General features: G+C 40.7%; 1 protein-coding gene across 1 annotated transcript in view; it reads left to right on the forward strand.

The window, feature by feature from the left end:
• Nucleotides 1-24,099, forward strand: part of CCDC146 (coiled-coil domain containing 146) — a 41,606-nt gene that overhangs the window by 1,246 nt on the left and 16,261 nt on the right. Inside the window, exons 2-4 of the mRNA XM_080972057.1 lie at nucleotides 4,919-4,983; nucleotides 5,901-6,111; nucleotides 6,896-6,905. Coding sequence (XP_080828183.1) covers nucleotides 4,971-4,983; nucleotides 5,901-6,111; nucleotides 6,896-6,905 — 234 coding nt within the window. The 5' untranslated portion in view covers nucleotides 4,919-4,970. The remainder of the gene's footprint in view (nucleotides 1-4,918; nucleotides 4,984-5,900; nucleotides 6,112-6,895; nucleotides 6,906-24,099) is intronic.

Genomic DNA, 24,099 nt, shown 5'->3' on the forward strand with positions numbered 1-24,099 from the left:
CGATCTATTCCCCTTGCTTTCCGATACTAGTAGTTGAGCTTTTGCATTGTCATATGAAGGCTGCAGTGCTATTATCTTGGAGTAGGTCTCACTGAATATAGTGTGGCTTAAGGACGGGTAGCACTGTGGTGTAAACCACTGAGCCTAGGGCTTGCCGATCAGAAGGTTGGCTGTTCGAATCCCCGCAATGGGGTGAGCTCCCGTTGCTTGGTCCCTGCTCCTGCCCACCTAGCAGTTCGAAAGCACGTCAAAGTGCAAGTAGATAGATAGGTACTGCTCCGGCGGGAAGGTAAACGGCGTTTCTGTGCGCTGCTTTGGTTCGCCAGAAGTGGCTTAGTCATGCTGGCCACATGAGCCAGAAGCTGTCTGTGGGCAAACATCAGCTCCCCCGGCCAGTAAAGCGAGATGAGTGTTCAACCCCAGAATCGTCCACGACTGGACCTAATGGTCAGAGGTCCCTTTACCTTTACTTTGTATAGGAGTGTACTGCATGTCTTCTCCTTTGTTTGAACGGGTGTTTCACTGATGTAGTTGTGTCTAGTTTATTAGTAAGCACACTTTAGTTGCTACCAGGGAATGCAAGCATGCTTTAACAGGAAATGGAGTGTAATTTCTTCCTAATTTCTCTTTGTGTTACTCCATCACATCAGCCAGGCAGGTGTAAGTGTGTACTCCAATCTTACAGGCATACAATCTTCCTTTATGTTCCAGAATTTTGGGCCAGTTACAAGGAAGTGTCTTAACCTGTATTGGTTATTATAGGTAAATGAAACCTCCATGTTCATAGGTAATAAAAGGTTTAAAAAGGTAAAGGATCCCTGGACGGTTAAGTCCAGTCAAAGGCAACTATGGGGTTGCGGTGCTCTTCTCGCTTTCAGTCCGAGGGAGCCAGCATTTGTCCACAGACAGCTTTCTGAGTCAAGTGGCTAGCAGGACTAAACCACTTCTGGTGCTTCTGACGGAAACCAGAGCGAATGATGGAGATGGGAAGATGCTGGGACAAAGGAGGGGCTATCACCTCCAAACCCCCTTGTACTTCCCAGAAGATCCTCCTGGCTGCTGCTGGAAAAAGAAGACTAAATTAGACTGTCAACACTTTTGTTCAACACCAGTTCCTTTTAAGTTTTTGTGACTTTCAGATTCATTGTACTGAATAGTTCTTGCACAATTATTTGAAGCAAATTAGAAACCTTACCAGCGAAGTCAGGTTTAGGCTGCTCCAACCTTCCCTTTCTTTTCATATGTAAATAACTTGGAGGCATGTTTTTAATTCAAGGTTAAGTTCCTAAAAAAGAAAAGAACATCTTTATTTAATGTAGTGTGTTTGGAATCTAGCATTCTTTTGCTTTCAGTATGAGAGTGATGTTTCATTAAATATTTAGAGGAACCTGAGGTGTTTTTTTTTTACTTTCTTTGGCAACCATTTCAGAAAAGATGAAGAATTATAGCAGGCTTTTATGAAAAGTCAGGCTGAACTTAAGGATCTACAATTTGAGAAGAAAGAAGACAACAGTACAATTTCCATTAATAGTATGGAAAAGTGTCGTGATTCATTTGCATTTTTCTGTAGTTGAGTTTCTAAACATAAAGCTTAAAAATGTAACATGAGCTCCATAAAGTTCAACACTCCCCATCACCATTTTCAGTTTCCAATTATTTTGGTAACATTTTGTGTATGTGTGTAGGAGGGGGCATAATTTGACTCCTTTTAATAAGCAACACTGTCAAATCACTGCATGCTCTTTGTGGTCCTGAGGGTAGGATGGATTTATATTTATTTTTAAAACCAAGTTCAGATTACTAAACTCAGAACTTTTCATCCATGTGGCACCCTCTAGGGCTCACATTCAGAAGGACCTTTTGAAACCTTTTTTCACTCACAGATTACAATTGCTGAACCAGGAGGAACGATATACTAATGAAGTTAAATAAATATTCATTATTACTATTCAAATATAGAGATGCACCATCTTCTAGATGTTTTTCCAGAAAAAATGAAATATGTGCAATAGTTACATATCTAACCTAAATGTTATTTGTTACTTCAATAGCTCAATCCTGTGTGTGTCTACTCAAAAGCAAGGTCCATTCAGTTCAATGAAATGTGCTCCCAAGTAACCATGCATACAACTGCAACTTTAGTTGGGAGTAATTCCCAGTGAATTCAGCAGGACTTACTTCTGAGTAGACTAATATACGGTAGGCCTGTAGACTTTGTAGTTGGGCAACATTTCTGCTACAGAATCCCTGCCCCATCGCAGAACAGTTCTGAGAGTTGCCAGAGTGGTGGGATGATTATAAAAGTAGTTTGTAGTGGGTGTGGGTATGTTCTTACTTAGCAATGAGCATATAAAAATTCTGTTTGGTATACTTATGATATGAAAAGCACTTAACTTTTTGTTCAGATATGAATTATAAATACTGTATACCTAGAATGTGATGAGGAAGCTGCTTTACCATAAGATGGAAATACTTTTACACAGGGAGAAATACAATACATTCTGTAACCGAGTATAAAATAGGACTGCAACCTAGCACACGCTGCAGCTTACTATGCAGTGGTGCCTCGCAAGACGAAATTAATTCGTTCTGCGAGTTTTTTCGTCTTGCGAATTTTTCGTCTTGCGAAGCACGGTTTCCCATAGGAATGCATTGAAAATCCAAAAGGAAACAAACTTGCAAGACGTTTCCGTCTTGCGAAGCAAGCCCATAGGGAAATTCGTCTTGCGAAGCAACTCAAAAGACGAAAAACTCTTTCGTCTTGCGAGTTTTTCGTCTTGCGAGGTACCACTGTATTGGCTACAATATAATGCTTTTTTCAAACTTAATTTCAGGGCGGTGGGAGGCAACCCACGTAAGGCCTTCATTGGTTACTCTTGCTTCACCAGTAGCATACCCCCTCACAATATTTGATAACATAACTAGATTTCTATGAAATGGTTACAGAATATTGCTAGGCATCAATTGCAGGCTGAAATGCGTAACCTGGGATGCCTGTTGCGTTCATAAACAGGCTCCCTGCCCCAATGAAATGACAACTAGAATTCTAACCCTCCTCAGCTGAAACTATCATTCTGCTCTCAAACCCACTAAAGTGTGTAAAGGGACTTCCTTTTACATAACGGCAGAAGAGGGTTGGCACGACCCCAGTTAAATTAGCAAAAAATTATAAATTACCTTCAAATCTATACTGGAGATGTAAAAAGGTTGAAGGCTCGTTATACCACATTTGGTGGAATTGTGTCAAGATTATGTCCTTCTGGAACAATATTTACGATGAATTGAAAAAAAATCTTTAAAATAACCTTCCCAAAAAAGATCTGAGGCGTTTCTTCTTGGACTAGTCTCAGAAGACGTTCCCAAGGATAAGTTTAGAGTTTTTTTGTATGCTACAGCGGCCGCTAGAATACTGGTGGCCAAAAATTGGAAGAGTGAGGAGACTCCTTCAAATTAAATTTTGCGAATATATTGAACTAGCCAAGATGACAGCATCAATCAGATTGCAATCAAAACAAAAATTAAGAAAGGAATGGAAATGTGTTGAAGAATATATTGTACAAAATCATTCTATTAGAAATCTCTGGATAAGTATAGACTGAACCCATTAAGTTAAGAAGTTATGCTTTCTTCTTTCTTTTCTTTTTTTAATAGATGAATGAATATTGTAATGAGTAATGTTAGAGGTTTCTGTTAAGTAATAAGTTGGATATCACTCATGTGGGTGAAGGAAGTCACACGGGCATTTGGGTATAAGGGAAGGTGGTTGCAGGGTTAGATGTGGGGAATTTGCAGAAATAATATATTCATATTATGGAAAATGGTGAAGGTGTGTGGCAATTAACATGTAATGTGAATTAATTGAAAATGAAATGTATTCTTCTTATTGCCGTTGAATGTTTAAAATACATTGTTCAGTTGAAGAAAAGGGTCTTCAAATTTATTCCAGTTAAGTGATAAATAAAATTTGCTTTTGAATAAACTAATTATACTTTTTTTGTGCAGGTTATGGGAGGACATTTTCTTATCCAGGCATTCCCCAATCCCATGCTGCCCGTGCCATGCATTGAACCCACACCTTGGACATGAAGGGTGGTATCCAACAAAGTTGGGTTGGCGCAACAATTTCTGTTTGTACAATTGAACTTCCCCTCTATCTTCTTGCCCTGTATGCCCCCTAAATCTGTTTTGGGTTTCCCTCCTCAATGCAGTGGAGCAGATTTGGAGAAAGTATGGGGTGCACATGGGGAGAGAAGGAGGCAAAGTTCTGTTGCACAAACAGAAGTCCTTCCACTAATGGAACTACTTTGTTGGATACTGCCCCAAATGTTCAGTAGACAACCCTAAGCTTGCACTTGCTTTTTGCATTTGTGATGAGTGGGGTGTGTTTTGATACAAATCTTTTCATGAAGCTATGAAGCTTACCGACATGTCCATAGAGATACAATTGAAATAAATATTTAGTAACTATAACTCATATTATGTGTATTCAAATCTTTTTTTTTATTACTATATGCCCATGTTTATGTAATATATTAAATTTATGCTGATTGCAGCTGATTACATAATGTTTTGATTTCTGTAGGAGGCATCATCAGGGTTAGATTTTATTTTGTTTTTTTGAATTCCTGAGCAAATGCAGCTGCTGAAATTTCTCTGTAAAGCAGAATGTCCTTGAAGAAAATCCAAATAGCACTAGAGGCCAGCTTACACTTGTAGCCTTCAAAGATTTTGCTGACCCATAGACCATGGTGTTCTTTGAAAAAGAAAACACACACAGATGTAGCAAGATTGCATCCTAATGCTAAATTGCTGTGGTGTGCTTTGTAAATTAACTAATGTATGCTGCTTTGATTCATCTGCATTCCAATTTAAATATACTTGGAAAAGTATAATGATAAATTCTTTGATTTAATTTCAGATCAGTTTGGAACTCCACAGTCCTAGTGACTGCAATTGTTTAGGCAAGGAAAATGAGCTCTGAAGGTAATTACTATGCCATCTAGTTATTGGCTAACACAAATTATTTAGTGTGTGATGCATTGTAGATTCCATATAACATAGGCCTGATCCCTGACAACTGGAAGGTACTGGGAGTTTAAGATCTGCCTTGATTTCTTGAATTGGGTCAGCGCTAGACTTGCATATGGCAATATTTATAAGGATGTATCTAACTGCACTGATATTCCTGGAAGTTGTGGATAGGGAAGTGGGTTACGGACTTCACTATGGCAGTCTCTGAATACTTCTGAGGACTGTCTTTGAAGACAGACACTTTGTAGAGTTATTCCTTGTTTTCCTAATTATTGATTTATTAGTATTACTAGTGCACAGTCAAAGCATTTCAGTTGTTAATTCGTTAACAAAACCTTTCCAGCTATGCACAGATATTGACTATATGCAGCTATCCCTCACCCTTTCCCCTCCCCTTTCTTCTGGAGTTCCCCATTATTGATATGTGTAACCTCATCCCATGATTTATCTCCAGCTCTCATCTTCTAATCATAGCTGTCAAGCGTCCCTTATTTGGCGGGACAGTCCCTTATTCCAGCGCCATGTCCCGCTGCTGTCCCTTATTGATGATGTCTCTTAAATAAGCTACTGAAGGTAATGGGGCCCTTGATATGTCCAGCTTGCTTTGTCAACAACAAATTGTTGCTGTTTTTTGTGTTGAATATATGCTATATGGTAATTTATGGACCTAATAGGTATCTAAAGCCATTTGCACGCAACAAAATATGTATTTTATAAAAGTAATTGTTGATCCCTTATTTTGGCTGCTGATCCCTTATTTTTGAGGCTGCTCGTCTCTTATTTTCAAATCTGTAAGTTGACAGCTATGCTTCTAATTTATTTTGCATAACGATCAAAATTTGATATGTGGATTTTGGTACTTTTTGCAGATGTTTGGAAAAGGAATGATTCTGAAGAAGAAGAAGAAGAAGAGTATGTTTCCAGTGAGTCAGAAGAACAATCTGAACCAGAATTGGAACCAGAGGATCCTGAAGATCCTATTTATGCCACAGCTCCAACAGTTAATATTCGGGATGAAGGTTCCATTGACGTGCATACGTGTCCTGCGTTTGAGTGCCTTGATGAGGTAGTGTACTCTTAGTTTCCTTTATGTCAGCATGATAGATACTATTTTCAGTTGAATTGCCTCTGTAGGAAATTAAAAACAAAGCAACTTTTAAGTACCTATTGTGAAAACAGCATTGATCTATCACAACAGCAACTGAAAACAAGATACAGGAAACCATCTCGTCAAAAAGCATGCAAACTGAAATAAAACAAATGAAAAACTCTGCACTGTTATCCAAGCACACTACTTTGCCTTATTGGGGTAATGTTCTTGACTTTGGTGGAATGTTCATTATCTCCTTTCCACAAATATGTTAAACAGAATTCCTAAGAGTGCCTTTCAAGGCTTTGCATAAGAAACAGCAATGGCATAGAATATGTGTCAAATGTAAACATCTGTTACTTTTGCAGAGCTGACACGATTGCTCTTTATAGTGATCTGTTCCAGGGGTAGTCAGCCTGGTGCCTTTGAAATATTTCTGGACTACAGTTCCCATAATTCCTGGCATTTTCCATGCTGGCTGGGGCTGATGGGAGTTGTAGCTCAACAACTTCTGGAGGGTGCCATGTTGGCTACCCCTGGGCCACTCAAAGGAGATGCTGTTGACATAACTTTGGAAAAGGAGATGTGTGGTGGGGTGAAATGAAGTTTTTGTGCAGCAGAAAGACCATACTAACAAGTCTTATTCCCTCACTATTGTTTTGGCTGCTGCTTTCCTTAAGATACGGGATAAATCTCTTTAAGGATTGGGCAATAATATACACAAACATGCCAATATCAAGAATCATTGTCAAATGATTGCCATTGTTTTGGCAGCTATCCAGCGGTATGAAGTACGCATTAAAAGTTTGCTTGGTGACTTTAATTTGTAAAATTATCTGTTTTGTCATAAAAAGAGTTTTCCGAAGGGGGAACGAGAACAGACTTAGGAGAGCATGGCAAGTTCAAACTGCATCGGGCAATTAAAAAAACATATACCCCTGTTTTCTTCAGCACCTTTTCAGATATTTCCCCTCTGTTTTTCCTGTGGATTTGTTTCTCCTGTGGATTTGGTCTTTAGTTTTGTCTGACAGGAAACAGTGAAGTAAAATTAGTATGTTCTTAAATTCTTTTTGTTTATAAAATTTACGAAACATTTTCTGTTCAAACACACCAAGGCCTAGCCAAAGAAGAAAATAGTTTCCTAACACTCTTGAGAAAGAGCTGAAACAAAACTTTCTCTGGATTGCACTAAGAATGGCACAAAACTAAAACACGAGAGACTATAATATAAAACCCTGTTGGCTTCCATTGCACAGAAGCCAACTTAAATCAAAACTAGCAAGGTGCAGACACAAGTGTAAAGCACTGTGTGTTGCAAGCTAAACCGTAGTGTTGGAACTAGCGCCCAAAGACCTGTGCTTATGATTGGCTCTGTTCCTAAGACCCAGTGGGAAATTTCAGCCATGCCAACATTCTCAGATATTCATATATCAAGTCAGGTACATATGCCACTGGCTTTGTAATAAGATCATTCTATAACACAGGCACAGTGCTTTAAATTAACTGTTAAGTTTTGTTTTTTTAAAAAAGAAAAATAAATAAATGATGTGCTGTTCTGTTGTACTGTGCAGTACTCTTAGTGCATGTGTACAGATAGCTAAAAAAACAACCACAAGGGGAAAATATATTTTATATTGGAAACCTATGGCATGACTTGCCGCATAAACTTCCATGAGAGTAAGTCCCTAACAAAACACATCCTACATTATTGGACTTCGTTAACATGAAGCTTTTTTAGATTGACTATAACAACCATATGAAATGTTAACAAAACGTTATTTCCTTTGGGCAGTGATGGCAATCAGTATGTAAAGTGCTGATAACAAAGACTGCTGTAAACTAGCCCCAAACAGCTACCACTGTATAACTGACCTTCTCTGATATGGATTTTTACCAAGGCAGCATGCCCAGCATCAATACCTGAAAACTCTGGGCAGCTGCCAAGGCCCCAGTGTCATGGGAAGGTTTACCACCATTGTTGCTTCTTAAAAACAAGACTATAACAGGCTTATTGACTGCCCACAGCTGCCATCTCTGTCCAACAAAATCCTGGAAATTGACATGTTCAGCACTGTTGGGGCCAAAGAACACAGCCTTTGCAAAGAGGCCTTGTCACCTCTGGAGTAGACCCTGGAGGGTGATTGGCATTTTCCTTTACCCTTTTTGCAGATGTTGCTGATTGAATAAATGCACAGCATTAACTAATTCCCAGTGCATCCAGGGGAAAAGAAAGGGAGAGAGACTGTGAGACCCTTGCATGCTATATAGAACCCCTGGCATGACAAAAGCTAGTACTCACAGTCCAGTAGAAGCTCAGGCATGCTTGCATCCCCTTTACTTTAGTGTGCCATAAGACCAAAGTAGCCCTGGAGAGCGTTACTTAGCTAGGCATTCCTGAAGTGATATGTGTTGTCTCATATGCCAAGAATTCCTGAAGATATGTGCAAGTTTGTTCTTTCCATACATTACATACACACTGGGCAAACTGTATAGATCCAAAGCATTCTCTTCAGACCTAGTCCACTGCATAACTGTTGCAAAGCCTGATAACTGGTGTTTCTTGCTGTTTCCTTAGTTTTGCTAGATATTGATCACGGGTGATCAGAACTGCCTCCATTTGGCTTTTTACATGTATGCACCTTTATATCCTGTTCCAGTTAATTGAAGCGAGCTGCCAGCTTTCCTGTTTCCCCACCGTGTGTTCATTCAACACAATTTTCATGATAGGTGAATAGAACTATTGTCTCAATTATGTACATATTTGGTTCATGCCACATTCCAATGAATTGTCCAATGTGGTACACAAAATGTACAATAAAAACAATGGTATTCAATTTTCATTTAAGCTGGAACCAATGATCCATTTCTGTTTCTCGAAGTGTTTACATCTTCAGCTAGAATCCTGTTGAATTGAGCATTGTGTTGTACCAGTAGATAATTCCATATTGGTAAGAATTTATGGTAGTATTTAACATTTTTATTTGGGATTTGTTTGTTTGATAGTCACCATTCAGCTCCTTCAGACTTCTCACAAGAAAATAATAGACGTACGGCTCATCTCTTACACAAAGTGTCTTATTTTTCTAAAACAATGTAGCATTATAGGGAAAGGCTAGGAACTTTAGAAACGTAGAAGTAATGAATAAGGATCGCTTAGTCCTGGTCCATTTCAGCGTGTCGTTATTTCCATAATGACCTCAATTTGGCTAAACATTTCCATGTCAATTTAGCAACGTGTAACAGACTGTTTCATTGATTTCACTCCTTGGTTGGAATAAAATACTCTTCTTAACAGAGATCTGTTTAAATTCCGTGGTTTTTATTAATCAGCTGCTTCTTTTTGTAGCTACCCTCCTGAAGTCTCTACTTACGATTGTTTCCAGTGAAGTCAGTGTGACTTCTTATAACTTATCCAGACAATGGGTGGAATACAACATAATTATACATGAATATTCCGCTACCCCTCTGCAGCAGATTTGGGGAGGGTGGCCGGGATAGGAAAGGGTTTGTGCAAGTGGAAATCCTTTTGCTGCTGGAATGGATTAGTTGAATACTGCTCAGTATTTTACTGATAGGATTATAAAAGAACCACTTTAGGTCTACTGCCTCAGTATCTTATCCCTATGCAATTATTGAGAAATGGCATTGTTGCAAGTGGGGTAAAGACATGCTGTTTGTATCTCTGTCTCCCTCCCGCTGAGCTATTAGATGCTTCAACATTTCCACTGTCTATTCGACTAAGGACATGAGCAAATTCTGGAAGGGGAGAGTAATGTTGTACCATTTTGACCTTTAAAAACAAACAAACAGAAACTTTGCACTAGATGAGTGCTGCAACCCTGCTCTAGGGTATTTGGGTGCCAGACAACCACTGCGGATATTTTAAAAGTTAAAAGTCAAATTAGAAAAATAAATAAATCCCAAATTACATAGACATTGAAGGGGTAGGGGTGGTTATTGCTTATCAGTGGTGATATTACATTGTCCAGTAGGTACACTTGACATTCCTGCAACCATATTTCTCGCACCACTCTGAACAGCAGTGCAGGTACTAACTGGGGGGGGGGGGTTCCCATGCAACAAAATAATGTGGTTTGAATGCTGCTGGAAATCTGACATCCCTGCCACAGGAATACTGCCTTGAGAAGATGTTGGGATTCCACACCACAAATTGTTTGTTGTGCTCTAGATATAAACTGATTACGGACAGTGAACCTCAGGGTTGCAGCAGTATTCTGTGAGTTCTTTATAGATATATTGTTTAGATGTAGTGTAAAGTTTCACTATGGTATTTAGCAATTAAGCTATCCTGCACCATGCTACTGCATATCTAAAAGTGAAAAGTCCTTGGGAGGTGCAGTGGCAATTGTTGGGAAATGTGCAAAACCAAACGTTTTCTTCACAGAGTGTTATGTATGTAGTTGAGCCCATGAATCAGTGTGCTAAACCTAACACAATCGCTAAGCACTTGTTGCAATACAAGAGACAATGGAAACCAATGATACGTTGATTTGTCAGAGACACTAAAGGTCATCAGGGCATGCAGTGGCAAGATCTGTTGCCCATCAGATTCCGACAGATGGCTAAAAATGCTTTTCAGTAATTCATATATATTACTTAAATACTGTTTCTTAAGTGTTTGATGGAGGAAAACTCTAGGGTCAGTTGGGAAAGGAGAGGCTGCTATTCCACTTAGGATACTCCATAACTTAGCGGGTAGGAACAATAGAAAACTTGTCTCCCATTAGGATGGCTTGATAGCTGCTGTAGGATCAAAGCTTCAACACATGTGAGTGTTGCTTGCAGCATGTTTTGCATTGGGAAGAGGACAAACATTTAGAAAGACAGAGGAGTAGGTTTGCAAAAGAGGGAAAATTAGAGTAGTGTATGACAACCATGCAATTATCCTGGTGTGTTGGGGGTTTTTTGTTTGTTTGTTTGTTTCCAGGGAACTGCAAGGAGGGGCTAGGCGGTTGATTGTAGCAATAACTAAGGGGTGATGGGAGACAACTCAAAGACAAACAACGAAGGAATAGACGTAAACTATAATCTTTGCAGAAGCCAAAGTTACCCAGACCTCACCACAATTTAGTCCCGAGATCTATCGCAAAAGACCTGTTCTTTGATGCTATTTATGTCAGCATAGTTATTATTACTTGCCACCCCCACCCCCCTCAATACCTGTGGGCACACCTGCTGCTAAGTAGCATTAGAAAATAATAATGTATGAAGCAATAATAAATTTATTGAGCACTCTCAGTGGTGGCCTGAGTTCTGAAAGCATCACAGAGGACTGGGATTGCCAGCTTTTTGCTCTTGAAGGGCCCTTGAGCGCTTTAGGGAGCGGCATGGAGTGGAGTCATACATGCATCTTTCACCTCATTACATCTTCATTGCAGTATTGCTGCATTTGTTTTACGACAGTTGGTTCTACTGCATATGCCCTCTCTCTGATTCTGCAAGATTGGCTGGGATTCCTCTGTCATAAAGGTTCTGTCAGTGGTTGACTCCATCTGTGCAAGGGTAACTTGGAAGTGATTGCAACTGGAAGACAGTATTGGACTATTACCTTGTTTTTCAGAAGCCCAACCCATCTCTGTGTTTTGCTTTTTGTTTTTATGCCACAGACATGCTGGAATGTTGACAAAGCCAATTTTGCAATATGTCACTTTCCTAACTGCTGTAAAGCTGTCAACATTGTACTCATTAAGGCAAAATATGTAGTTGTGTTCCTGTTCTTTCACAGTTTGTTTTTCATGTGACTAAGTACATATTCTGTGATATATGCAGATTTTAGGACAGGCATTGGCAAATTCAGCCCTCCAGATGTTTTGGGACTACAACTCCCAGGATCCCTAGGTAACAGGACCAGTGGTCAGGGGTGATGGGAGTTGTAGTCTCAAAAACATCTGGAGGCCCGAGTTTGCCTATGCCTGTTTTAGGAGGAATTTGTAGCCAGGTTTTATAGAATTATGTTGAGAGTCTCAAGGTGTGACATGAAGCTGCAGTGTATTTGTACTGAGATAGTGAAAGCACATACACTCTCTGTACTTCAGGAGGGCAAAAGGCAATTGGAAGGTGGAATTGCTTATTGAAATAAAGGAATGAGGGATACAAAATAAATAAATAATGATCACTAATCAATAGAGCTGAGCATTTTTTCTTCAGATCCATCAGAGGGGCAATTGCTTCTTCCTTCAGACAGGCTTGTAACCTTTTTAGCATGAGAACAGCACTGGAATATGTTAGTCTGTTAATCTGAAGTAGATTTAGTAAACTATTCAAGAGAAGTTGTTTGTGGATGCCCTGAGTTTTCTTCTCTGAGTCCATTTCTCCTATGTAGGATACAATCTCTTCATAGGTCATTCAATTTTCCTTGGATTATGTTAATAGATATCGGGTAAGCAGTCCCAAATTTCTCCATGTGTAATAGGCTTTGTAAGTCTTTTTTCTCCCAAAAGCCAGATCGCACCTAAGATATGGTGCAAAATGTAAGTATGGGGAGAAATTTGATTCAGTTCACATTAAAAGGCAAATTTACCTATATTGCACTTTCCAAAACAATTTGCAAGCCAAAACACAGCCACCATGCAACTTTTCTACTTCTCTGAATTTTGCAGTGCAGTTCTCCAGCCAAGTAATGTATACAGAAATGTATATACTACATTAAAGTCTGTATATAAATGCATTGATTAATGAAAAGAGCAAAAACAAATGCATTACCTTAGGGGAAATGAGTTGCAGGTTGCTATGGGGGGTGGGCGACCTTGTGTGTGTGTCCACTCCCCAAATTCCCTTCCTCTTTAGAAATCTTGCTTAGGAGGAACCAGAGGTTGAGGTTGTGGACTCTCCTTCATTGGAGGTTTGTAAGCAGAGCTTGGATGGCCACCTGTCATGTATGATCTGCTGCAGATTCCGGCATATTAGGCGACTGGGAGTATAAGACGACCCCCAACTTTTGCTGTTCAATTTTAGAGTTTTAGAGTTATAGAGTTTGAGCGCCACCAGGGGCAGAGCACGCACCCCTCCGCTGCCTCTGCCGTCGCAGCAGCAGCAGCCCGAGGTGAGGCGTTTGGCGGGCGAGCGCCACGCTCAGAAGGACTTTCCGTGTCCCCTTCTGTGGGGAGGGAGGAGCAGCGACGGCAGAAGGGGTGCCTCTGCTCACCGGCTCCCTCTCTTCCTTCCCAACGCCTATACCTGGCATATAAGACGACCCCCAACTTTTGGGGTGATTTCCCAGGGATAAAAAGTCATCTTGTACACCGGAACATATGGTAGGTGAGATATCTGCATTGCAGGGGGTTGGAATAGATGACCGCTGGGGTCCCTTCCAACTCTACAATTCTATGATTCAAAGTTTTGTTGGACTTTTGATGCCCTTTAAAAACAAATGTGTTGAGGTGTGTGTGTGTGTGTGTGAGTAAATGCATGTGGGACGGGAGCCAAACAGAATCTTTGACCCGGGTGAAAGAAAGCCTCGTTTTGCCCCTGCTCCATCCCATTTATCATTTTTGGTTGCCCTTTTCTGAGCATTTTCCAAAACTAAAATATCCATTTTTAAAATAAAAAAATTCCTTCCTGTAGCACCTTAAAGACCAACTAAGTTAGTTCTTGGTATAAGCTTTCGTGTGCATGCACACTTCTTCAGATACACTGAAGAAGTGTATCTGAAGAAGTGTGCATGCACACGAAAGCTTATACCAAGAACTAACTTAGTTGGTCTTTAAGGTGCTACAGGAAGGAATTTTTTTATTTCGACTATGGCAGACCAACACGGCTACCCATCTGTAACTGGATCCATTTTTAGGTGAGACGACCAGAACTGTACTAAGTATTCCAGATTCAGTTGCCTTTCTCACAGCTACTGCTGTGCCAATTATAAACATGTGCTCACTGGCCTCTTTTTTAAGGTATTCCCCCCCCCCCCCACATATATCAAGTGCACATAATTTGTGAAACTTCTAATGTTAGCTATAAAAATGTTCACCCAGCAACAGTTTTGAAAACACTTTCAGGCATTTACTTATCCAAACATTGTGGCACATTCCAAATCTTACTAAATCTAAACCTTGCAAAGCTTTTGGAGCAACATTAAAGCTCTATAACTACATTGGCATAAAAAATAAGACAGATGTTGCCTTCACCTCCAGCCAAAAGGCTCTTAACAACAATTAGGCAAACCATTTCTATCCTGTCAGGCTTATCACTGGGGAAATCATTGACAGTGGTGCTAATGTGACTATCATTGTGAATGCCAGTGTTTATTACAGAACCTGCTAGTAGGCATGTGGAATCAGCAATACAATGAAGGTATGTCTTCCAACATTGACATGGTCAGTCCAGGAAAGATATATAATACCTAGGTGTATGTATCCAAACAGTTCTGGAACTGTTAAAGTACATGCTGATAGCTTCTGATGAGGCCAACAGCAGGGCAGAAAATTCATTTTGGTGCATGGTAAGATCAGCGGCGGAGCAAGCTGATTGGGCGCCTGGGGCGGCGCACGTGCCCTGTGCCCGGGGGTGGGGCCAGCTGCCCGCGGGGGTGAGGTCAGCCATGGCAGGACGCTCTCTGAGGGGTCTGCCTGCCTTCTCCCACTCAGCCGCCCTGCAGCTGAGGGGGAGGTGGCAGGCAGACCGTTTTGGCAGCGCAGAGCCTGCAGGCGCCCAAACTACCGCGTCACTCACAGGAGAGACGTGTGGGTCAGGCGCACTGCAGGTCCTATGGTGAGTGCCACCTGGCATTTTGCCACCCCCCTCAGTGTTGACACCCGGGGTGGCCCACCTCCACTGCACCCCCCTTCCTCCACCCCTGGTAAGATACACTGATAACTAATGCACTTGAAGTAAGGTAAAGGTAAAGGGACCCCTGACCATTAGGTCCAGTCGTGACCGACTCTGGGGTTGCAGCACTCATCTCGCTTTATTGGCTGAGGGAGCCGGCGTACAGCTTCCGGGTCATGTGGCCAGCATGACTAAGCCGCTTCTGGCGAATCAGACCAGCACACGGAAACGCCGTTTACCTTCCCACCAGAGCGGTACCTATTTATCTACTTGCACTTTGACATGCTTTCGAACTGCTAGGTTGGCAGGAGTAGTGGCACTTGAAGTAGACTTTAGCAAAAGCAAGTTTCTTTGTGTTAAAGATGCTTCTCCTCAAGTATATGTCTTGAGTAGATTATTTATTCAGCTATTATCCGGGCATGAATATAAATGTAGCATTTTCAACTATGGAGAAAATATGCCTTATAGAGCATAGTCCACATGCATATTACCTGACACCCTTTGAAGACCTTGCTGCTCACATGCTTGCCATCTTAGCTGACACCTTATTTATGTCAGTGTGGGTAAATGTTCTGTTGTTCAAAATGTGACACAGAGGGCTTGTCCAGACTTCCTTTTGTGCTATGCTTCTAGGCACAGGTCTGCACTTTAAAGTGCTGTGTCCTAGCATCCCCCCCCCTCTGCTTTTACCGCTGAATCAGAGCAAACAGCAATCCACAGAAAACCCCTTCTTGCCTTTTGTTCTGATTCAGTGTTAAAGTGCCGATTTCCACAGGGAAAGCACCTTGGCAAAAAGAAGAGGGGGGGTGTGCTTGGACACAGCGCTTTAATGTATGGCGTTGTGTCTTGAAAGTGCAGGGCAAAGGGTAGGAGTGGATGAGCCCCTTGTTGTAACGAAGTTTTATTAACTTTCTAAATGACAAATCCTCAGTGTTAAACCATGTTCAGCATTTAACTATGGCAGTAAGAAGCATATAAATGTTTTCGCCTTTTGTATGCATTTCAGAATACGATTGGACTAATTGCAGGTGTTAAAATAACTATCCTTATTTTCCTACCTTTCTTAAATCAGGGGTCAAATAGAGGAAATAAGAAATGAGGGTTTCAAGGTCAGAGGGAAGTGCTTAATTAATCTGCTGGGATTTTTTTTTTTTAAATGGCAGGCATTTAAAACTGCTGGATTAAATCAAAACGTCTTTGATGCCAGTGGAATACTTTCCTTATTTTGTATATCACACTGTACTGAATGTGCTGATGTGGAGTTCTCTGTTGTCAAGATTCTAAAATTTCCTTTTATTAATAACACTTTGGAGATATAGGCCTGCTGTAGAACCCCCTGACCTTTGGTGTCCTCTTAGATCCCCTGCTTTGCACCCAATGCTGGGTTTTTAAAATCTATTTCATCCATAGACTTCCAGGTAGGTGTCTAGTGCAGTAGGAACAACCAAGAGCTTCAGTAATGTGCAAATCACCATGCTGTATTCCCTGTAGATAAACTTCTTCCACTCTTTTAGGGTTACAAGAACTCACTTTGATGAAACCTGTTCTGTTTGTTCTTATCTATGGCCTATAATTTCTCATTTTGAAATGTCGAGCTGTTTTTCAATATTTGGGTTTTCTAAATTTTAAATTTACTATTTACTGCTTGCCTTTATAGAGTTAGACATGGGTTTCATGACTATAATACTTACTAAATGCCTTCATTTTTAAAAGGATTTAAAGCCATTAATCCAAAACATATTGTTTTAGGTGTGGCTTTATTGCAAATAGTGTTATCACATTTTAACTCGCTTTGCAGTGTAGCAGATGCATGAAACTGTTCTTTTCCACAGAAGAAGCAGCCCACTTCTAATAGAAGGAAATGCTTTGCATCTTAAGGATAATTCTGAAGAAATTGTAAAAGGCCCCAGTTTCTTTGATTATAGTGTCCCTGTTGAACCAAACTCTGGTTCACTCTGATTATAGTGTCCCTGTTGAACCAAACTCTGATTATAGTGTCCCTGTTGAATCAAACTCAAAAGTATTGCCTATCCAAAACTAATAAGGCTTTGAATAAATGTCCACATTAAACTGCCTTATCCAAGCCCTTTTCTAGAAGTAGAAAAGTGTGGATAATTAATGCGCATGAAATGTGACAGACCCTTTCCCCTGTCAGCGCCCTCCTTGCTCAACTGTACCCAGAGAAGATGCTCTCCATGTGCTCAGGAATCTTACAAAGGCATGGCTTTGGATAGTGTGGAGAAAGCTCTCTTTAGATTTTCTAAAGGCTGCTGTTGAGTCCCACCTCCTCCCATTTTCATTACAGTCCTTTTGAAGCATTTAAACTGGAGATAGAGCCAGGGCTGTCTATTCCTGACTGACAGCCGACGGTCTACTCTGCTCTATCCAAGCCAGCGTGGCCTCACTTCCTTGGTACCAGAGAGTCTTTTAAATGGAGATGCTAGGGACTGGACTTGGCACTTTCTTCTTGCAGAACGCAGACTTTTCTCCACTGAGCAATCGACCTCCCCCCAAACTTCTCTGCTGTGAACAGCTGTCAGGCAGGAGCCCTGCAGGTCAATCGCTGGGCCACCAGGGTTCCTGCTTTTGCTTTGTAGCAGTTTCCTTGAGTGTGTTCAACTTATGCCAAGAGATCGGGGTGTGCTTGGAAGAGCACTTTGAACTGGCAAGTGTGTATTTTGTCCTGAGTGTACCCATTGGGAATTTGAAGGAGGATCTGATGTAATCATTCTTAATTTACAAAAGTTCTGCAAACCAACAGCTTTTGGTTCAAGAGAAGGGAGAAGAAAAGATACAACTTAACCAACCTTTGTGGAAATGATATATGACAGTTTCATTTGTATAAAAGCATTTAGTGAATAAGAACAGTATTGGTAATTGTTTCAAAACTTGGTGTTCAAAATTTCATTATTTATTGGAAGGATTTCAAATACAGTGGTGCCTCGCAAGACGAAAAGAATCCGTTCGGCGAGTCTCTTCGTCTTGCGGGTTTTTTCGTCTTGCGAAGCAAGCCCATTAGCGGTTTAGCGGATTAGCGCTACAGTATTAGCGGCTTAGCGGGCTTAGTGGATCAGCTGATAAGCGGCTTAGCGATCAGCTGTTAAGCAGCTTAAGGATCAGCTGATAAGCGGCTTAAGGATCAGCTGATAAGCGGCTTAACGATCAACTGATAAGCGGCTTAGCGATCAGCTGTTAAGCGCTTAGCCGATCAGCTGATAAGCGGTTTAGCGGCTTGGGAAAAAGGGGGGGAAAGGAAAAAAACCCCGCAGGAACTCGCAAGACATTTTCGTCTTGCGAAGCAAGCACATAGGAAATTCGTTTTGCGAAGCACCTCCAAAACGGAAAACCCTTTCGTCTAGCGGGTTTTCCGTCTTGCGAGGCATTCGTCTTGCGGGGCACCACTGTAAATAAAAAGCTGGTAGCTTCACAGCAAGGATTAATTTTGGACTTAAGTGTGTGGTCTTGGACAAAATGCGTATCTGTGGTCCAATCTAGGGAACACTGAGAGTTTTAATTCTGTGATGGGCAAGAAATTATGTGGACTCTCACAAAGTTATAGCACCTAGATAGTTTGAATGAAGCTGTGGTAGCTAAACAAGTTTTAAATTGTTGGGCACATCTACACAAAGATCTGAACTGAAAACAACACAATTTAATACAGTACAGTGGTACCTCTGGATATGAACGGGATCCGTTCCGGAGCCCCGTTCGCATCCTGAAGCGAATGCAACCCGTGTCTCCGCGGGTCGCGATTTGCCGCTTCTGTGCATGCGCGTGGCATTATTTTTGACCGTCTGCGCATGTGCGAGCGACGAAACCCGGAAGTAACGTGTTCTGTTACTTCTGGGTCGCCGCGGAGCACAACCCAAAAACGCTTAACCTGCATGTTTGTATTCTTCTGATTCATCTAACTATACTTTTAGTTGTGAATTACTCTGCCTTCTGTTGAACAGCCCTACGTGGCTAGGATAGGTCTGTGAATGGTAATAATGCCTAGATCGAGAGGTGTGTATATGGTTGTACGCAGGAAGCTGTAACTGTTGTGTGCCAAGTTAAAAACGTTTCTTCTATAGCTCAATGCACTTTTGCACCTGCTGCACTCACCCCTGACATGTCATCCTTGGAAGGTCCCCCATGAGGGGTTTGTGACCCTCAGACTAGAAAGAAAAGGTCTCCCATCCCTAATACATAACAATGAAATGAAAGTAATAAATGAGCAAATAAATTATGGATAGAAAGCATTGCAAATAAGGTGCTGCCAGACATTCAGGCAAATTACAACGGTTTTATTGTTGCCTAAAAGATAGTGATATAAGCTTTGGAACTGTGCTTGGGAAGGGAGTTGTAAGTCTGGGTGCCACCACAGAAAAGGAACTGTCCCCAGAAGCCACCCACCACATCTCCGAAGAAGGGGAGAGGTATTCGGAGCAGGGCCTAAGCCAAGAATCGCTGCACATAGGCAAGTTCATGGGGGGGGGGGGTTTCATACACCTCATCCCAGACCTACAGCTGAGTGGCAAAAAAACCCCAGCAATTAGAATTGTGCCCAGAAGCAAACTAGTAATCAGTTGTGCAGATCTTTAAGCACTGTACAGTATGTAAATGCAGTAACCAAAACCAATCAAAATTACAGTAGATACTTATCTTCTATTGACTTCAACATGGTTTGGAGGAAATCTTTTACTGCACATCATAACAAGTGATTACATTCATTTCTACATTTTGGGTTGAATCCTGTGTTCGAACTTCACTCACAGGATGTTCCCCAGGAGTCTGTTTTCCCCTGCAGCCTTCCGTAAAGCTGCTTCAGATAACTGAGGAAACCCCGGAAAAGTATGAGAGGTGAAATGGGAGCCTGGAAGGGGAATTAGATGAAAAGTGAACAGTGAACAGAAGGAACCCTTCCATTTTCAGACGGGACACACTGGACCCAATCCTGTAACTTAAGGATCTTTTCATCTAGAAAACTCACCAGCAACAACCTCTAATGATGATACATAACATTTTGTAGCGAAGGTGATAGAATCTCTCAGTATTAGATTTGGTTTCCCTCACCAGTTAAGAGACATTTTCTATGAAGAAAAATAGCCAAATTGCATGGCACAATTGGGCATAGTTCCATCTAGCAAAGCCCCTTTAACAACACACACACACACACACACACACACACACACGTGTGTAAATCCACATACTTTGGTCATTAGCAACAATACACAATGAAAATTCTAAATGTATTTCTCTCTTTACTGTTCACAAATATAAGGCATTGTAAGGATGCCTCTCCTATAAGTTCCTTCTGTGGCATATACAGATATATACACCTATATTAGCCATCTTTGGAAATGCCTACTGAAGAAGCAATATCACTTAGATCATAATTGCCTAAAGTGGCTCTTTAAAAATAATAATATTTCCAACAATATACCAGAAATCTGTTTGAGAAAAATGGCACATGTTATCTTCTCCCATGACATTCCCCCAAAAATGCCTTCCATGCCCTACTAATGTGCAGATGTCAGCAGTGTTAAATCTTCTTAGATTAGTAGTAGCATAGTTGCCAGGGATGTTGCAGATGTGTCTTTTGGCATTGCTATATCGTCTCTTATTTCAATATCTATTCTTATGCTGATAGGAGTACGTAGGATTGCGACTGTCACACCAGCTGTAACCCTGATGTGGGGGCTGCTGGCATAAGTGGATCATACGACTGTACTATAAGGCCCAGAATTCCCCCTGTAAACTTGAAGCCTTTATATATATTTTTTCAGTTATTCGTCTCTTGAGTACAGACATCATTTTCTCATGAGGTCTGAAAATATTGGTTGAATCCATACAAAATTAGTTGCACATAAATAAACCACCACATTATGTTCATTAATATTTTTAGAGATTTAGTATTGCAATGTTTGGTCATGTATAAAAATAGCAAGATCATTAGAAATGCTTCCTTAACAGCATTTATTAGCCTTTAGATTAAGGTACGTTGTTTTTGTTCTGGTACAGTCACATAGTAAAAAAAAAAAGCTAGTTGACAGTGGCAATGAATTATTAAACTATAACATACTGAATCTATTATTTACATAGAAAAAATCTAGTTGTCTTGGAATACTTGAGTTTAAGCCAGTTTGGGCTCACTAGCTTTGCAGCAGGTTGGTGGTTCTGCAGAGATATTTATGGAATATGATGAGGAAGCAGTACACTAAGGGTCTGAAACTGTTGCTCTCCAACTCTACAAATCTGGCTTTGGCCTGTGGGTGGCTGAGGCATTGTTTTGTGATATGGCAATAGTGGAATGCCTTTGAAGTCAATTTGGCAAAATAAGCTTACACCCAGCTTCTGACCTAACAGAGGTTAATGGATGAGGCTGACACATTATTTGCTACCAAAAAATTGAATTGTTCCCTGTACATTTAGAATTTATCAGGAGAGATACATTTGGGTGCCTTTGGAAGAGGCGTTTCTCTAGAAAAAATTTAAATATGGGACATAACAGTTTGTTTGTTTTTAATTGCACTCAGATACTGGAGAAAAGTGTCAATATTGAGAAGTTACTAATTCATGGCACAAAGACTTTGGGTCTCATCATCATTCTGACCTTTTTGAAAGGTTGTCTGTAACCATTTAGACTGTTATCCGAAGCTGTAGGCCAGGTGCCCCAGAAAATCCCATTGCGAACACCTTTGTATTTTTTGTGATAATATACGCCATTGAGATTAGCCGCCAAGCATGCGTCAAACCACCACCCAGAGCTATAGTACTCTCCACAGTTTCCTGATGGATACCTGTCATTGTCTCTATCTGGGGTAGTGAAGAACCTTTGGTCATGGTTGTAATGTTTGGAGAATTGCAGGGCGTTCCCAGCTGTACCACTGTAGCTGCCAATACTTAAGCGGTATTTGAGAAATTCATTGGTCACATAAAATTGTTCGTATTTTGCATATTCTTTGACTCCGTTGAAATCCTCAAGTTCAATCCTGAGCTGCATCTCCTTGCTTTTGGTCAGAAGGTGAATTTTGTCATTCCCTAGCCAGTATTCTCTACTCAGGTTTCCGAAGCCATTCTTGTATTCTTTCCATGTTCTGTTGAAGCTGGTGCTGCCATCCTGACGCATTTGGAACACTGTCCAGCCGCCTCCCATAGACTCCATCTCACAGTAAACATCAAAGCTGTCATGTCTCGCATCAGGAGTAATTCTGTAGATTCCATTACGCAGTTTGCCTGCTGCATAATAATTGGAACAGTCTCCTTGCAGAATCTGTATAACTGGACAGAGAAAGGGGGTTGAGGAAGTTAGCCGCGTTATTTACAACCCATTTTTAACTTGTATAGCATAATAGAAAGCAATCTGAATCCATAATGGAATATACACTTTTAGTCACCTTTCCATTTGTGCAGTGTGTATGGAGGTAGAATAAATGATGCACATAGCTCAATGATATCAGAAAACATCTTTTTTTCTGTGCTTCTGCGAGTCATTGCAATAATAATAATAATAATAATAATAATAATATCAGTAATGTAGGAAATGACCCTCGAAGAAAACAGGGGAAGCATCTTCTGGCACTAGTTTAAATTTAATATGTGGTTAGAGCTGGATTTGATGACACTTGAGAACTTTTGCAATTCCAATTCTATTTCTTATAGAAGACTTTCTGCTGAGGTAAATTGCTGCCTCAGCCTCTCCTTATTTGGGCATGGGGAGGACTGAGAATAGTAATTTCTCGACAAGGGTATGTTGTGTCTTCTGCTGTTGCCCACAACTTGCTTGGATTTTTGTTTGCTTGTTCCCACATGAGCTATCATTTCGTATCATGTACACAACTGATCCTTGTGGGGTCAGAAGCCTGTTCAGGTCAAAGGGGAGGGGGAAGCAATAGGGGGCCTCCCAACAAAGAAACCTCCATTACTGGTTCTGTTTAATGAACTAACTTAGAGGACCATCAGAGGCATAGCTTTTATATTATTTCATTGCTTTGTGTGAGAACTCTCGTTTTTTCTTCACCGAATGTTTTATGTTGTGCTCCTCAGTGTGCAATAGAACTATCCACATAAGTTTTGCATAACAATTATCTTGAGACAGTTGATAATTTGACCTAGGGTCAAATGCCGAGTCCCCACTTGACATTTGTTAACTTTTGCATTAACCACTTATGGAGAGCAGGATAGTTTTATTTCTTACAAGATTGGCCTAAAGTGCTGGTGTCACCTGTTGTTTTTTCCTAGCTATTTGCAGGCTATCGTGTACAATTGACACTGACACTCAGAAAGATGTCGTTTAAGAGCATGACGGTGGTTTCCTGTAAACGTGTTATTATGTAACCTCTGGATTTTAGAGTGGAAATGACTTTGGATAGTATACTAAGCAGGAATGCAACACTTTATGATATAAAGTATTTCTTCCAGGTGTTTCCTGAAGATTATGGCCCATTTTATTTCCCAAGCCAGTTATAATAGAAGCCTAACAAACTTTACAAATGAAATGCTCTTACATTTTTTCCCATGAAATTATTGACACAGCAGCATTCAATTAATATCATTTGGAATGAGGAAATAAGTTTTCTGAGTTATGTTGATTCTTATTATAAATTATTTTGGGAGGGGAAATATTTGTCACCCAAATATGTTGGAGGGCAGCAAAGAGACAAGTGAAGCTATTGAGAGAGTTTGAAGTTTTCATAGTCAGGCATCAGTATTGATTTTTGGGCAGTGATGATAAAGGAAGAGGACTCAAATTTACTTTAAGAGGTGCGTAGATGCTCCCAGCAGGTCTGCTCCTTGTACCCACCCCCATATGAATATGTGCAAACTATCATTCTAATACATCTAATAGATACAATGTACTCTGATTCATTTATACTGTTGTTGCTTTAGAGAAGTCCATTTGACTTCCAGAACGTTTGGAAACCAAGGCACGGCTTCCAATTGCGCAGGCACGTCAGAAACAATAGCGGAAGCCACATCGGACATTTGGCTTCCAAAAAAACTTTAGAAAACCGGAACACTCACTGCTGGATTTCGATCATTCGGGAGCCAAATCATACAAGTACCAAGGTATTTGACAACCAAGGTACGACTGTATTAGAATGTAGTGAAATTTAATGTACTTTCACATACACTCATGATCCAGCTCCACCTAATGTGGATACTAGGAGAAGTCATAACAGATTCAGTAGTGCGTATGGATCACCCACTGG

Source organism: Podarcis pityusensis, assembly GCF_964106645.2.
Source record: "Podarcis pityusensis genome assembly, chromosome: 10".
In the NCBI taxonomy this organism is placed as follows: Eukaryota; Metazoa; Chordata; class Lepidosauria; order Squamata; family Lacertidae; genus Podarcis; species Podarcis pityusensis.